The 16,737-nt window shown below is 40.1% G+C and overlaps 1 protein-coding gene across 15 annotated transcripts in view; it reads left to right on the forward strand.

Annotated features, from left to right (window-relative positions):
* The window catches only part of SYTL2 (synaptotagmin like 2), a 194,655-nt gene that overhangs the window by 133,242 nt on the left and 44,676 nt on the right, over positions 1 to 16,737 (forward strand). For 10 of the 15 annotated variants that reach the window (XM_072610652.1, XM_072610653.1, XM_072610654.1 and 7 more), the window contains 4 exons: positions 4,479 to 4,560; positions 5,893 to 6,007; positions 7,770 to 8,573; positions 12,411 to 16,307. In XM_072610652.1, the coding sequence (XP_072466753.1) occupies positions 4,479 to 4,560; positions 5,893 to 6,007; positions 7,770 to 8,573; positions 12,411 to 16,307 (4,898 nt within the window). The remainder of the gene's footprint in view (positions 1 to 4,478; positions 4,561 to 5,892; positions 6,008 to 7,769; positions 8,574 to 12,410; positions 16,308 to 16,737) is intronic. The other 5 variants (XM_072610661.1, XM_072610662.1, XM_072610663.1 and 2 more) reach the window with 3 other exon arrangements.

Consider the following 16,737-nt stretch of genomic DNA (forward strand, 5'->3'; position numbering starts at 1 on the left):
AAAGATATCTGTTGTGTTGCAGGGGACTTTGCTGAGTGCTGGCAGAGTTAGAAAATTAAAGCAAAAAACAGTCCCCGCCTTCGTGGAGCTTGTAGGCTAGGTGGGAGACAAGATATGAACTCAGATAACTGTATTTTACATTTATTATGATGGATGCATTAGAGTATGGCGGACAGTATTGTGTGAGATATGAAGGTATGAAGCCCTTGCCAACTAGGGGAAATCAATGAATGCTTCAAGGAGGAGGTGACATTTAAGTTCATAGGATCACTGACAAATCTGGAAGAGACTTTGAAAATTCAACCCCCACCCCTACTGGGGGGCTTTAAAGGACCTCCAAAATCTATTCCTTATCTCCATCTTCAAAGAGACCTCACAAATCCAGCCTTTCCACCCTGTTCCCACTACCAGACTTTGGGGGCTTTAAAGGATGAGTAGAAATTCTTTAACTTAGCTTTTCTGAATAATAAGGACTAGGATGTTTCAAGAGCAGTGGACTTGACAGCAGTTTGTCTATGGTTTGTAGAACTGTGAGCTCAGTGTGAGTTCTAATAATATTGTTGTTCAATCGATTAGTCATGTCTGACTGTCTGTGATCCCATTTGGGATTTCCTTGGCAGAGATAATGGACTGGTTGTCATTTCTTTCTCCAGCTCATTTTATACATGAGGAAACTGAGGCAAACAGGATTAAGTGACTTGCCCAGGGTCACATAGCTAGTAAGATTTGAACTCAGAGCTTCCTGACTTCCAGTCCAGCAATCTATCCACTGTACCACCCAGCTGCCTGTGAGGATCAGATGCTGAAGGACTTGCAGATATTTAGCTTAGAGAAGATTTAGATGGGGGACATGTGGACTGTCTTCAGATAAGCAAAAGGTTATCACTGTAGATAGATGATAGGGTAAAGCTAGGTGGTGCAATGAATAGAGCTCCGAGCTTGAAATCAGAAATAACAAAGTTCAAATCCACCTTCAGACGCTTACTAGCTATGTGACCCTGTGCAAGTCACTTAACCCTGTTTGCCTCAGTTTCCTCAACTGTAAAATGGGGATAATAATAGCACCTACCTCCCAGGGTTGTTGGAAGGATCCAGTGAGATAGTTGTCAGGCACTTAGACAGTGTCTGGAACATAGCAGGTGCTATATAAATACTACTATTCTTCACCTCATCTCCCTCTTTCTTTCTGTTTCACTCCCCTTTTACTCCCTTGAAGATCTTCTTTTCCTCTTTTTTTCCCCTCTAAAAAAATGGCTCTAGATCAGATTTTCTGTGAACCCTGTGGCATTTTGGTGAGGCCTGTTCTTGAAATGATGGGATTTTTAAAAAAAAACCACAAATGGAAATGATCAATGATCATCAAGTGATCAATTTTGGTTAGAAATTAGTAAAAAAAAAAAAAAAAGTTGTGATTTCTTTTCCCCACCAAGTTCACAGATTCCCTGAAATCTTTCCAGTTTCCTTAACCACAACACAGACTGGAACTAGAGACTTAAGATCTCTTCCTCTGTGACCCCCCTAAAGCAGAGCCGTTAGGATTGGGAGACATTCCCTGCCCCCAAGGAATTCGTGTATGTGTGTGTGTGTGTGTGTGTGTGTGTGTGTATATACACACACACATACATATACATATACATACATTACACATATATTGTATTATATATGATCTATAATTATATGATATATAATTATAATTAGATGGAATTAGCATTTGAGGGGCTACTGTGTCACATTGTTTAGTAATATCAAGTTTGTGGGCCATTGAAACTCTTCAGATCTTTAAAAAAAACCCCAAACGTTAATTGCTCTTTAGCTATACCTTGCCCTGTGCCCTCCTATAGTTTTTTTTAATCTTTTTTAACTCAAGTGAAAAACTTTGCATTTTTTCTTATTAAATTTCATCATGTTAGATATGGCCAATTGTTGCAGCTGCTTAAGAGGTTTTTGCATCCCAATTCTACTACTCATGCACCTGTCCTCAAATACAACTAATCTTTTGGGGGGGGGGCGGTATAAGGGGATGGTTGAGTTAAACTGAATTCACTTTGTTAAAAATAAAAACAAACTCTCATTTCCCTCACCAGGGGGAACGGAAGCCAAAGCCCAGCCATCCTGGAGGTGGCCACGGTATGCCTTGTATTTGTATTTGGCATTTGAATTTGTTTGTTTTGGTATTCCCAGTGCTTAAAACAGTGCCTGACATAGTAGATACTTAATAAATGCTGATGGAATGACTGACTGAAACAATAACTCTTTCCAGTCAATCAGCAAGTATCTCTTAAGCACCTAGTGTGTGCTAGTCACTGTGACTGTGGGTGTGAGGAAAGGGGGTAACAATGGTCACAGTTCTCAACAGCTCCCTTTCTAATGGGGGCTACCATGGATAACAATTTCCCCAGTTAAGTAGATGGTGTGAGCTTTAGTTAAGCTTTGCTGATTCCCAGTTCTTGCTCCTTTCCACACACAGACATTTCCTCGACTCCACTTTAACCAACTATAAATATTCTGTCCATTCTTGGTATTTCAGTGATTCACCATCTGTGTGTTCTACCCCTGACAGATGACTGAGTTCCTTTCTCTCTGCTGTGATTCTGAATACTTGGGACAAAAGTCATTTTGTTTACCATTAAAATAATGATTCCATTTTATGCGAAGGCAGAGAGAGAAATAAAAGGCGTCTGGCACTGGCCCAGGTGACCTGAAGGGAGCTGAGGATGAAGGGGGAGGAGGCTAAAGGTCCAGAGGAGGGACAAAAGGCAAAAACTGCTTCCCAAAAGGTGGTTGGCGTTGTGGTCTTGATGGTCTGAGGAGGAGGAGGAGAGGAATATGACTGAGAAAACCTGGGCTTACACAGACATTTAGAGGCAGAATACAATAGCATTAGCCTGGTACAAAAACGTGCTTCCCAATTAAGATCTCTGTGTCTTCTGGCCGATGTAGTGTTGTTATTTGTTGTGTCTGACTCTGTGACTCCTTTGGGGGTTTTCTTGGCAAAGATACTGGAGTGGTTTGCCATTTTCTTCTCCAGCTTATTTTACAGGCGAGGAAACTGAGGCAAACGGGGTGAAGTGACTTGCCCGGGGTCACACAACTAGTGAGTGTCTGAGGTCAGATTTTGAGCTCAGCTCTTCCTGAGTCCAGGCCCAGCACTCTATCCACTCTACCGTCTAGCTGCCCTGGCAGAGAGATGGATATATGCAAATAAATAGTTTTGCCCTCTTCCCTCAGGCTAGAATCCTAGGACTTAAAACTGAAAGGGAATTTATAAGCTATCTTTTACCCCTTTCTGTTAATAGAGGGAAAATTAAGGCCTGAGAGGGGAAGTGACTTGAATTTTTTGCCTGTGATACCATCCTCCCCTCTAATCTGGGGACTGTTGATTCTTGACCTCACCTGCCCCCTCCCTAGATTACCCGTGTCTAGGTTTCCTTATTCCTGCCTCACCTCTTGAGTCCACTCTGTTCCTTCATAGGAACTGACATTGAGTTTAGTCAAGAATAGGTAGATTGCCTTTCATTCACAGCACCCAGCCACCTGCTGCCCCCCTCCAGCCTTAGCCCTGGAGTGAGGATCCAGTCTGATCCTCAGTGCCCTGCCCTATCCCTCCTTATCTCTCCTGTACTTCTGAGGAGCCATTCACCCAGACAATGTGGAAGCCGTGCTCTAGGTTGAAAGGTCCTTTCAACATGTTACCTTATGTGTTCTAATCAGTCAACCAGTCCCACCGGCTTTTCCTGCAGGACATCTATCAAGTCTACCCTTTCCTCTGTCCCTCTGCCAAGTGCCTTATCTAAGTCTTGGTCATTTTCTTTATTACTGTGCCCCTTCCTTTTCAGTAGATAGAGTACTGGACTTGGAATCAGAGAAATTTCTCTTCCTGAGATCAAGTCTGACCTCAGATACTTAGCTATGTGACCTTGGACAAATCACTTAACTCTGTTCGCCTCAGTTTCCTCATCTGTAAAATGAGCTGGAGAAGGAAATGGCAAACCACTCCAGTATCTCTGCCAAGAAAATCCCTAATGGGGTTAAGAAGAGTCAGACATGACTGAAAAATGATTGAACAACAACAATAAATCTCAGACTTCTATCCCATGGTTCAGCTGTTGCATTCTCCTCCTTGAAAACTCTCCCCATCACACTCTTGTCGAAATAGTAGCACCTGACTGACTCTGAGACCTCCAACAAATCAGCCCCATCCTATCTCACCCTCCCCATTTGCTGTGACACGGATTATGGCTGCTGGTTCCAGTTGGATAATTTTCTCCAAACCCTGACTCTCTGTCCTTCTTTGAATTTCCAGTACCCTTTACCTGCTCCCTCTTCCCGCTAAATTTAGGCTACAATCATGTATACTCATGCACACACACAGACGTTCTCTCTCTTTGCCTTTCTTTCTACATCCTTTCTATCTCACTTAGGTGCATGCTTTCTTTATATTAAAGGTTTCATTCTCTGAATAAATATTTCTTTTCCAGGACCGCTGCATTGAATCCAGCTCCTTCCATCTCAGATGAGGCCCAGAAAACCCCAAGGAAGTCAACTTTGTCTCCTACAAAGGTAGATTAAATTCAATCTTTTTTTTTCTTAAAGAAAAATGTTATGTGGGAATGAATATTGCTTCTCACTTTACCAAAACACAGTGAAACAAAAATTTATACAATGAAAGATATAGTTGAATATTTAATTTAATAAAGGTATAGTTGAGTAATAGTTAAGGATGCAGCATGAAACAGTCTACAGAATGCTGACCTTGAAGTCAGGAAGTTCAAATCCCACTTTTGACATTATCTTTATCAGGTCTTAAACCTTTTCCATTCTACCCTTTCAGCACTTCTTAAACTGTGAGTGGGGTCTCAACCCACAGTTTAAGAAGTGCTAATCTGTATGACTTTGAGTAAGATAAGTGATCTCTGAAACTGTAAAGTTCTTTGCAAACTTTAAAGTGCTTAACAGTATTATTTTGTGCTAGAAAAATACTTTGTTTTCCTTACATTGGATGAAAGATTTGTCTACTCTAATCCATGGGGAAAATAATCTATTTTTCATTTTTTTACCTAAAACTATTCAGGCCAATTTCCCTTTCCCAAGAGGGACAATGGCATATTTGTTCCATGTAAATCCAGCCTTCTCCCTATTATATTGTGCCTTTAAGTTTGCCTCATGAGAGGTACCTCTGATTTATAAAATCACAGACAGAAAACTCCCTAAAAGCCGAGATTCTCTCAATAGGCTCTTTGGTCTGTCCCACTGTGGTGATTCATTTCTTCCTGTTCGTACCGGTGATCTCAGGATCCCAGGATCCCAGAGGACCCCATAGCACATTCAGAGTAATCGAAGAAAGAAGAGATGACATTTGGTTTTGTTTTAGATGAATTTAATGAGGAATTTCGTGCCCTAATGAAATAAGGACAGAACTGCAAGTCACAAGACTTGAGTTCAAGTTTAAGTTTCTGCCTTTACTAACTCCATTTCCATAGCTCATTCACCTGATTAAACCTTACTTTCTTATCTCTTAAATTGGGATAATAATACTTACATAGACTACCTCATGTGATCGTCATGAGGAAATTTTAGGTATGTCAACAGGTATTATTATTTCTAACATGCCTTTCAATGGGAAAAAAACCCCACAATTATAGTGTTAGTTGTACTTCACAGAATTCTGATATTCCTTGATAATTTATATTTTTTGCAAATTATGCTTTATAGCTCTTCCTCATCTAAGGTATTTGATTAACTAGCATTCCTATGTCCTAAACATGCCAGAAAACAGAGAGTTTATTGGAATAGCTCAAGTATTGAACATTTTTGTATATAAAATGCATTTGCCAACATTAAGTTTCTGTTAGGCCGCTTTGGAAACAAGTTTAATAAACTATTTTTCCCTAGCTAAGGAAGAACCCGTTTAATAGCTCCGTGTTACCAGAGGATAACGAATCTTTCCAAATCCCAGATGAACCATCAGAAAATGGACAAACTGGCTTACTTCAGACTTCAAAAGAGGGTAAATATTATTTTTATGGACTGGCTATTTTTACCCTTGTGCTCTGAGGACTGAGGGATCTTGGAATTTCTTTTGCAAAAAAAAATGACTTCCAAAAGAGAGTTTAGATTCCTGATGCTTTTCTAGATCTTCCTGCAGCACCTCGTTCCCTGACCTGAAGTAGGGGTGATCCAACCTTGGCTCTGTCCCTTATGGTATTGACTCTCTGTTTCCATGCCCCCCCCCCCCCCATTCCCATACATAAACTGATCATCTTTCCTCCCATGACCTCAGTTTGGCAGTGGACAGTGCGGGGCAGGGGAGGGTGGGGCTATTTAATTTGGAAAGAATATACTGACAACTGTTTTATGATGACAAAGGTAGCTAGGTGATGCACTAGATCAAGTGCCAGACCTGGCATCAGGGAGACTTCTCTTCCTGAATTCAAGTCTGGTCTCAGACCCTGGGCAAGTCACTTAACCCTATTTGCCTCAGTTTCCTCATCTGTAAAATGAGCTGGAGAAGGAAATGGCAAACCACACCAGTATCTTTGCCAAGAAAACTCCAAATGGTATTTGACAAAGAGTCAGACACAGCTGAAAAAATGATTAAACAACAAATTGATAACAGTCAACTTAACTAGGCAGCTTTCGACCCTCAAAATGTACCTTCTTTTGGAGAAGGAGAGGACAAGCTGACTTGGCTAAGATATCTGAAAGGTAGTTGGAGATGTGAAATTGGAGGTCAGCAGATAATTCAGGATGAGAATTTTGCATTTTGCTTAGACAAGAGGAAGCCACTGAAATTTTTAGAAAAGAGAGGAGGGTGTGTTACACAGCCAGATATGTATTTTAGAAATATCATTTTGACAGCTGGGGTAGATAGATAGATTGGAGTCGGGAGAGACTAGATGTAGAGAGACTAGTTATGAAACTGTTGCAATAGTCTAGGCAAGAGAAGATAAGGGTTTGAAGTAGGCTTGCTGTGTGGGTGGAGAACTGGCGGTGGATGTGGGAAATACTGTAGAGGTAACACTTGGTAACTGTGGGATAGAGTGAAGAGTTGAGAATTGCTCTGAGCTTGTAGACCTGGAATTGGCCACATCTTCATCAGAAATAGAAAAATTTGAAGGAAGGACACATTTGGGGGAAGAGGGGGAAGATAAACTCATCTTCCTGTTTCTGAGAGGCAGTGGGATGTGGTAGAAAAGGCATTAAATTTGGGTTTAGAGGACCTAGGTTTTTAGGCCCACCTCAGCTGTTTACTGTGACACATTAATTTAATGTCACATTACTGTTTAATGTGACCCTGGTCAAGTAGGTTGGCCTTTACTGTACCTCAGTTTCCTCCTCTGTAAAATGAAGGGAAGGGGCAGCTAAGTGGCACAGTGGATAGTGCAGCAGCTCAGAAGTCAGGAACACCTGAGTTCAAATTTGACCTCCGATACTTAACACTTACAAGCTGTGTGACCCTGGGCAAGTTACTTAACCCCGACTGCAAATGGATGAATGAATAAAATTAGGGTGTGGAATTAGATAATCAATCTTGTCTCTTTCAGCTCTAAATTTGTGATCCCATATTTATGGCCCATCTAAATATGATCCCATATTTAGAAGTAAATAAATTTTTGTAGGTAGTTTAACCTTTAACTTGAGCTCATGTCTTAACTGTAAATCTGAAATGTGTGTCACTTTTCCCCAAGGTGCAATGACTCCACCTTGTAGTTTAAAGGCTGCTCTTCTTTCTTACTGGGTACTTTGCCATGTTTATGCTTAATTTACAGATGCATTGTTTTATTCAAAGGAAAGCAAGTCCACCTCATACTTTCCAGACCAAATATTAAAGGAATCAAGACCAGTTGTTCCAGGACCTGTAGATGGGTCTCCCATGAAGCCGCCGGTCCCCAAAACGAGGAAATTGATTTATAAAAATATGTCTAATCTACAACCAGATGACAACCAGTCTCTTCCTAAACTGAGCCAAAGAACAGATTCCCTCAATAGCAGAAGTGCCCCGCGAGGGATCCTGAAACGGAATTCCAGCTCCAGCAGCACCGATTCAGAAATTGCTCGTTATAATCCCTCCTTGGAACCCAAAAGCAAAAACTGGCCAGCCCGGCTTGTTATTCATGAGGGAAATTCTGAAAAGGATGATTCCACAGAAGATGAATCTTCCCAGAATCCGCTGGAGCCTTTAAAACATGTGAGATTTTCAGCAGTGAAGGAAGAAGTCTCTCAGGGTCCTGAGCTGAACCAAGGCAAGGAAGTGGGAGAGTTTGGCCTTTTGGAGTCTGACATACCCAGGAATGGACCAGAAGGTGCAGGAGACTTGCAGGAGTCTCCAAACAAACCTGTGTTTTCCAGATACAGAAAACCAGCCCAATATATGAGTCCAGCCTCTGACTCTTACCAGATTAACGGAACCAGTCCATCATCTGAGAACATCTATGATAAGCAAACCCATTCTCATTCAGAGTTTTTAACCGAAAGCCTATCTCTCAAGGAGCACTCACCCTCTAACAGAGAGTCCCAAAAGGCATCTTCAAAGCCGTTGAGCCTTGAATCAGAGCTATGCAAAAACCCTGCTGGTAAGAAAGTTAGCTGTTACTTAGGGACTGCTAATCATTGTTTTCTTATGGGTTTAGAATCGCAAAGTTGGCCCTAAAGAAACTGATTATTTCCTCCTAAGAGTGTGTCTGAGATTCTAGTAGCTGCTACCTAATAGTGTACCAGTTAACAGGGAGATTGGCATTTTTATCAAAGGATGGATAACTGCAGTCACAAACAGAATTCTACAGTATTAGAGATGGAAGGGATCCTAGGGGTCCAAGAGAAGCAGAAATAGCACAGGTGATCCAGCTAATTGTATTTTTTCCGTAAAAATTGAACTCTAATGAAACAACAATATGCATTTTATTTAACTAAACTCAATTACCACCTTGGTTTTACAACCTAAGTAGATAGAGTGCAGAATAAAATTTAAAGTCATGTAAACTCCTAGGTACAAAAGACCCTTATTCCTTAAGCGTTCACGTTGTTGTTCAATCTGTTTGACTCTTTATGACCCCATTTGGGGTTTTCTTGGCAAGGATACTGGAATGGTTTGCCATTTCTTTTGAGGTAAACAGAAGTTAAGTGACTTGCCCAGGATCATATAGCTAGTAAATGTCTAAGGCCAGTTCTGAACTCAGGAAGATGAATCTTTTTTACTCCAAGCTTGGTGCTGTGTCCACTACCCCACTGGGCCACCTAGCTATCCATGAAAACCCCAGGCATTTGTCCTATTCTCAAAGTTGCATTGAAAATTCCCCGGACCTGTGTTAAATGAGTACATTTTAGTCACGCTGAGCTCTGCTGAAGTAACTAGGCCCCTGTCTGAAAGTAGCTCTCTTAGTAATCTCAGGGGGAGCTCTGAACACTTCACTCCCATTCCTACCCCCCACCCTATCCCAGTCCCTTCCTCACTCTTCTCCTATTCCCATTCTCTACTCTTTCCCTTTCTAGGTCAAAAAATGGGGTGTAGTGGTGGGATGAAGAGGGTCTTTCTTCAGTGCTATAAAGTCTATATTTTAATAACATGCAGTTTTTTTCCTGATCAGAAAAAAAGTTGCCATAGCGTCTAAATTATTATTTTACTTAACTTCTCCCTTAAAAAAAAAGAATATTTCGTTATGGGCCTTAATACGCTAAGCTCTATGGTTTCACAACTTGCTCAGAGATCAACCCTTTTCCACATTTAGTAGCTGTGGGACCCATGAGTAAATCATTTTACTCTTGACTTCTCCAAGTTTTCTCTCTAGAAAGACAGATTTTACCTGTACTGAGCATAGGTATGTTGTCAGGAAGGTCTTTATAAACCTTAAAATGAAATAGAGTTGAGATTTACTGTCACACTGTGATTGTCTTGTAATATTTTAAATACATGCGTTATTATTTATTATTTGAATACATGCAATATTTTATTTTCCATAAAATAGAATATTTAAAAACACAGTTTCATAGTAATTTCCTCACAGTGTTAAACGGTGTCACATTACAAGAAATATTTCGAACATTTCAACATGAAACTTCATCTCACATCAGTTGCTTTTGATGTCCCTTAGGAAGATAGTAGGATCTGGAGAAAGGATCATCTATTCTAGTGGTTCCCAAACTTTTTGGTCTCAGCATCTCTCTTTTGCTCTTAAAAATTCTTGAGGACCCCTGAAGGGCTTTTGTTTATGTGGGTGTACATTGATTAATATTTACCGGACCAGAAATTAAAACATCCTAGTACTGTCTTGAAAGGAATTTTTACCTTTAGGACCAAGGGAAAGGATCTCAGGGAGCCCCTGAGTCCAAGAACATTCTTTGAGAACCACTGAATTACTTCATTTTAGAAAGTAGAAAACTGAGGGTCAAAGAAATTCATTGACTTCTAGTCACAGAGCCAAGATTCAAACCTAGATCTTCCTATGCCAAATCCAGTGTTCTTTCCGCCATACCAAACTTGTTTCTCAATCTGTCAGTCATTAGACAAAATATAAAGTTATTTAATAGTAAAAATAGCTAGCATTCATATAGCTCTTTAAGGTTTGCAGAGTACTTTATGAACATTAACTCATGTTATCCTCAAAACAACCATGGGAGATAGATGCCAGTCATTTAGTCATAAGATAAAATATAGTTATTTGCTAAAAAAAAGGTGATGATGATGATGAGTAGTATTTAAATAATGCTCTAAGATTTGCAAAACCCTTTACAAAAATTATCTTTATAATAACCCTTGGAAGTAGGTGCTAGTTATTCTGTCATAGGAGAAAAATATTTATTATTAGTAATAATAAGAAAAAGAATAGCTAGCATTTATATAGCTCTTCAGAGGCAGCTAAAAAACTCAGTGGATGGTGCACTTGATCTAGAGTCAGGAAGACCTAAGTTCAAATCCAGACTCAGTCTCTAGCTATGTGACCCTGGACAAGTCACTTAGGACTATTTGCCTTAATTCATTGGAGAAGGAAATGGCAAACCATAACCAGGTCTTCTATTATATTTTAAATGATTTATCTAAAATTAATTTTTGTACATTCTATACAGAGAGATATATAATTATAGAGAAATATAATTATATATAATACAATTATATATATAATTACAGAGAAGTATATAATATATAAATTATAATTTTGTGAATTAACTGTGGTGTGTATGTGTGTTTAAATGTCTATGTTTTTGTCTTTGTCTAGCTCTATTTACCTGAGTTTAGAGATACAGAAGCTTCAGAACCCTGGGCCTTGATGAGCAGTAACTCTGTTCCTCCCAGTTTCCCCATGTGAAGGAGTACAGTGGGCTTTGAGATTATTAAGTGAAGAAATGGCATTCCTCCATTGCCTCATAGTACCCTCAGTCTTGGACCCATCCTAGCCTCACAGCCACGGGCTTCTTGGCAGCAGAAAATGGACAGGGCAGCGTGTATTCTTCATACCAGCAGCATTTTGCTTCTTTGCTACCTGTTTGGTTTGTAGGGACTGCATAGAGATAAAGAAAGAGTTCAGTCTGAAGAACAGTGAAGATGTATAGTATTTTCTAGCCATTGAGCCTCATTCCTTTCTCAATGGGACATTTTGGAATACACTGGCTTTTGATAGGCAGTCAGTTTCTCCAACATCTGGCAGTTCAATAAACATTTTTCCAATTCATTAAATGAGCATTTATAAGAGCCTATTATATTCAGCACACTGTGTCAGGGAAATGAAAAGTATGGGCAAGGTGCAGTTCCTAGAGCTTATATTTTAATCAGGAGTGTTAACCTACAGACAAATATATACAAAATCGTACATGATAAATCCAGAAAGGCCTCAAACAAAGGACTTTGTGAGATCTGAGAGGGAAAATGTTATTACTAGCCTAGCTTTTAGTAATTAGAGAGCAGCTGGGTGGCACAGTAGATAAAGCATCAGGCCTGGATTCAGGAAGATCGGAGTTCAAATCTGACGTCAGACACTTTCTAGCTGGGTGACCCTGGGCAAGTCACTTAACTCGGTCTGCTTCAGTTTTCTCATCAATAAAATGGGCTGGAGAAGGAAATGGGAAACCATTCTGGTATCTTTGCTAAGAAAACCCCAAAGTGGGGTCACAAAGTCAGACACGACTGAAATGACTGAACAACAAAAAAAAATTAGTAGTTATGTTGTGAATTGGAGTTGAAAGGATTTGGTAGGAATTTAGTAGATATCTGTACTATTTTAATAGCTGTCTAATGTGTTTTCCTACTCTTTTCTCCATTATCTCTCAGCATTGCTGACCATATTGACAGTACAAATATAGACCTTCAGGTGAAAAAAAAGAGCTTTGTATCCAAATCATTAAAAAACATAACTTAGCCGAACTTAGTATTAGCCAACCTGTTTGCTCTTTTTTAATTTAGAAAAGCATTTTTGTTACAGATGAGTATCTACATTGTGTTGAACCTGAACCACCTCAGGTACAAGATCTCAGTCATTCTGCAGATCATCAGCAAGGTAAGCATATAAATTTCAAGGCTCTAAACACTAAGACCTGTTCTCAGTATGATCAAAAAGCCACTGAGATAATGAAAGCGACTGACAAATCCATCTCGAAAGTCCTAGACTGGTTTAACAGAAGTTCTGATCCTGATGCAGAAACACCATCCTTTCCACATCCTGAAGGGATGCAGTTGGAAGGAAAATCAGACTCAGAATTGCACAATAATAACACCACAGAACTAGAAAATGCCATCCTCCAGCAAGATGGCTTAAAGTCTCCAATTTTCACTCAAGGTGAAATAAAGACTGTAGAAACTGGTTATCCATCTTGCATAAAGGAAGATCCATTATCTTTTGAAAATGCTAAGAACAGTGGCATAGGATTCAAGAAATCAGAAGATGGTGTTTTACCTAAACAAGTTGGCAAAGAGAAAGGACAACCATCACCACCATTCAGAAGTCAAAATCAAGGAAGTAAAAGTATTATTCTTATTCAAGACACAAGAAATCCAAATGAGGAAATAGAAACACATTTCCTAAATACTGATTATCCCATTAACATTTTCAAAGGATTAGATGCTGAGTGCCAAGTGTCATCCAAAGTGGAAGATTCCTCATACAAAGAAAAACTGAAGTTTTTTGATAATGGAAAAAACAGAGGAAACTCAAAGATGACTGTTGACTCTTCTGAGAATATTGGAGAACCCATGTTAAAACATAACATGGAAGCCAAAAGTAGTAGAGTGAAAAAGGCTGATTATCTCTCATTTCCATCAGAGGGAGAGAATATCAGGTTACCAGCTCCTATTGCTAATGAGGGATTTAGAGAAAAAGAATCTAATTTTTCCAGTCATGGTAAGCTGTCTGCTCCTTTCAAGAAGCCAGAAGATTTGCGGCAAGAAGAAGCTAGGCATCTATCTGGGAGTCAAGTACAAAGGGAGAAATATAAAAGAGTAAGTGATCGGATATCCTTCTGGGAAGGAGGAGGGAAGACAGCTGAACCGACTAGTAGGGTGCCCAGTTCAGCAGGAAACCAGGTACAAGTGCCTCCTACAGTAACTTGGCCTATGAAGTCAAAGGATTTGTCTGTGAAAAATTTGCCTGAAGACCAGAATGAGTTTTGCCAAGTCATTACCAAAAGAGTGGACCTAAATAAGAACGACCAGATATCTTATGGCCCTGGCTTCCGTACTTCGGTTAACTCTGAAGGGTTCAGGCCCCCAAAAATGGGAACATCCAGAGGGTATCTCTCAGTGGACCAAGTAGGTAAAATACCTTCATTTCAAAGTGAATCTGTCAAACTTCCTATGAGAGATAATTTGCAATCCAAAAGGGGCATGACATTTCCAACATCAAAACACAATTCTCATGAAAGGAATGAAGCCTCTTCCTGTTTGGAAAATGACAGATCTTCTGTAGCCCAACGAAATATTAATTTAAAGGTTTGTACCTTAGAAGAAAGAATGAATGGAAACTTCCCAAAGCAAATTAACAATTCTTCACATTTTCAGAACTTGAGAAACTTTTGGGACATGGGAACTAATTCAGATAGTACAAACAACAGCACTCATCCAGATACTAAAAAGTCATTGTCCTTAGATAGCCAGAAAGACAAGGAGTTTGATGAAACTGAACTAACAAAAGAAGAAAGTGCCTCAGCAGGACAGGACCTTCTCAAACAAAACAAAGCATCATATGAAGAGGAAATAGTGGAGTGGGATTCAAAGCTGATCCCTCAGACACTTTCAGATGAAGCCCCATTTCCAATGAAATCACCAGCAAAATCCATTCAATTGCCAAGGAATGTGCCATCAAAGGAAAATGTAGATGAGCATTTATACTGGTTGGTCCCTCCAAAGTTCAAGGAAGAAGGGTATTTCTCAAGGAATGAAGTGAAGGAGTCAGTTATGAAAACCACTGTTCTGCCTAAAGAATACCAAGACACCTTTAATAGAAGTTTAAAGAAACTACTTGAGGGAGCACCATCACTGTCATTTCAGCCAATGGGTGACAAAGATACTCCAGAAAATGGTCATGAGCCCAGTCGTCCTGCAAATGGAGTATGTGTCCAGGAGACAGATTTGGCTGACTTTGAAAAAAAATCTGAGTCTCCACAAAAGGACCCAAAGACAAGCACAATCAGCACCGTAGACCCACCAGAAGCTAAATGTAAACCATTTATTTCCAGTCTAGAAAAATCCCTCAAGGAAGCATCTGAGCTTCCAGAGTCTTCTAGTCAAGTCAGGTCAGAAACTGTTTCCATTGGGACTAGTTCTTTGTCAAACCAGAGAAGAATTTTTGAAAAAGTGATGGAGCCAAGTTATAACAATTCATTTCATAAGAGGGAAGGGCAGATACCTCTTGAAGAGGTGGGAGATGCCTCAGATTACACTGTGGTCTCCCCCCAAATAAAAAATGATTGTCAAATAAGTCAAAAGGAACTATTGCAGGGATCTTCTGCCTCTTCCCTTTCATTATATCAGACTGTTAATCTTAAGGAGTCTTTTGGGAAGACAACCAACTCTCCCCAAAAGATGTCTTCTTTCCACTCTGCTTATACTGCCCTCTGGGATGAGGGAAAGCCCCCACAAATGGAAATTTCAGAGACTATAGAAAAAACAGTCCTCCCCAAAATTGAGTTGAATGATTTGAATATGGCATTGGAAAAGCTTCGCAAGGAAGTCCAAGAAGATGTAAAGAATTCCACCAGAGAGACAAGGGCAGTTCCTGGAGAGTGGCAGCCTGACTTCCCTGAAGAGGCAGCAAGAACACATAACCAGATAAACTCTCCACCTTGGATGGCCAGAGAGACAGTGGTTCCAGATGAAAAGCATGCCCAACCTATTGACATGAGCCTAGAAGAACATAGAGAAGAAGCGTCAGGTATATTTTCTGCACGTTGTTGTGATCCACCTTACCTGGACCAATCTCTTACCCAGCCTGACCCTACTAGTTACCAAAATTCCAAAGAATTATCCCAGGAAATATCAGAAACTCTGACAAAAACCATCATTCATCCTAAAACTGAGTTCAGAGAATTCAATATTGGCTTAGAAAAACTCCTTAGAGAAGCCTCAGAAAGTCCTCCCTTGGAACTGGGGAATGATAGAACAAAGAACTCTGAGGCTAAGTGGATAGGTGAGTCAGCGCTTTCTGGTCAGACTGATGAAACCCAATACTCAGATTTCCTTGAGGAAATCAAGGAAACAATAGAAAAGTCTTTAGGTCCTTTAATAACGGAAAGTGCATTTGACTTAGGTTTCGAGAAAATCCTTAAGGAAGCTTCTGAAACTTTGCCTACAGTGACAGAAGAAAAGGGAACTCTTAGTATCGAGGCCTCACCATCAGAACAGGGAATGCTGTCCAGAAAAGTGCCCCATATGTATTCATGGAACCCAGGAGATGCTAAGGTGAAAGTTAAGAGTAAAGTTTTGAAACCAGAAGGCCAGAAATTCATTAAAGACAAAGCAGTGGCCAATGGAAAAGGAGGGCCACAGGACTCTGAAAATAGAATTCATAGCTCTGGAACCATGCCAGCAAAGAATGAACTTAGAGATTTCATGGACAGAGGGCCTGTTGACTACACACGTGGGGCCACAAGAGAACAGGCTTCTCAGGTCATCAATGAAGACCCATCTGAAAAATGCCATTGGGCCACGTGCAGGGACCCCAGTGAGTCACTTCCAAGAGAAAAGACATGTTCTTCTAAAATAAGCAAGGTTAAACTGTTTCTAGCAACACCATACAAAAGAGAAGAAGAAAGAGAAAGCTCTTCTGGTTCGGATTTTTCAGATGAATATATCAGTTCTACTACAGACAGCTGGAGAAGTTCTTCCCGTGAGCATTTTGAGTTTTTAAAAATCTCTGATTTTTCTTTTAAAGAGAAATATGGCTACTGTCATGTGAATTTAACTGTGTAGAAGCTGGCTTTGGGGTCATGGAAGACTTGAATTCAAGCCTTGCCTCTGGCACAGACTAAAGAAGTCGTCTTATCTCTTAGTGCCCCGGGTCACTCGTTGAGACACTGCTGGTCTGCATCAGTAGTAGCAGGGGTGAATTTTCACTCTAGGAGTTCCCTACACTGATGAAATCACTTCTGGATACCATTTCATTGTCCCCATCCCTCCCCCCCCCCCCCCAACGTAGAGTTTTGTTAATTATGAGATCACTTAAAAAAATCAGATTAATTTGGCTTTCTCTAACATATAACCCTTCCTGTGTTTGTTTAGGAGTTGTGAATGGCTATCCTGTGGAGGGGGTAGTGATT

Source organism: Notamacropus eugenii, chromosome 5, assembly GCF_028372415.1.
Source record: "Notamacropus eugenii isolate mMacEug1 chromosome 5, mMacEug1.pri_v2, whole genome shotgun sequence".
Classification (NCBI taxonomy): Eukaryota; Metazoa; Chordata; class Mammalia; order Diprotodontia; family Macropodidae; genus Notamacropus; species Notamacropus eugenii.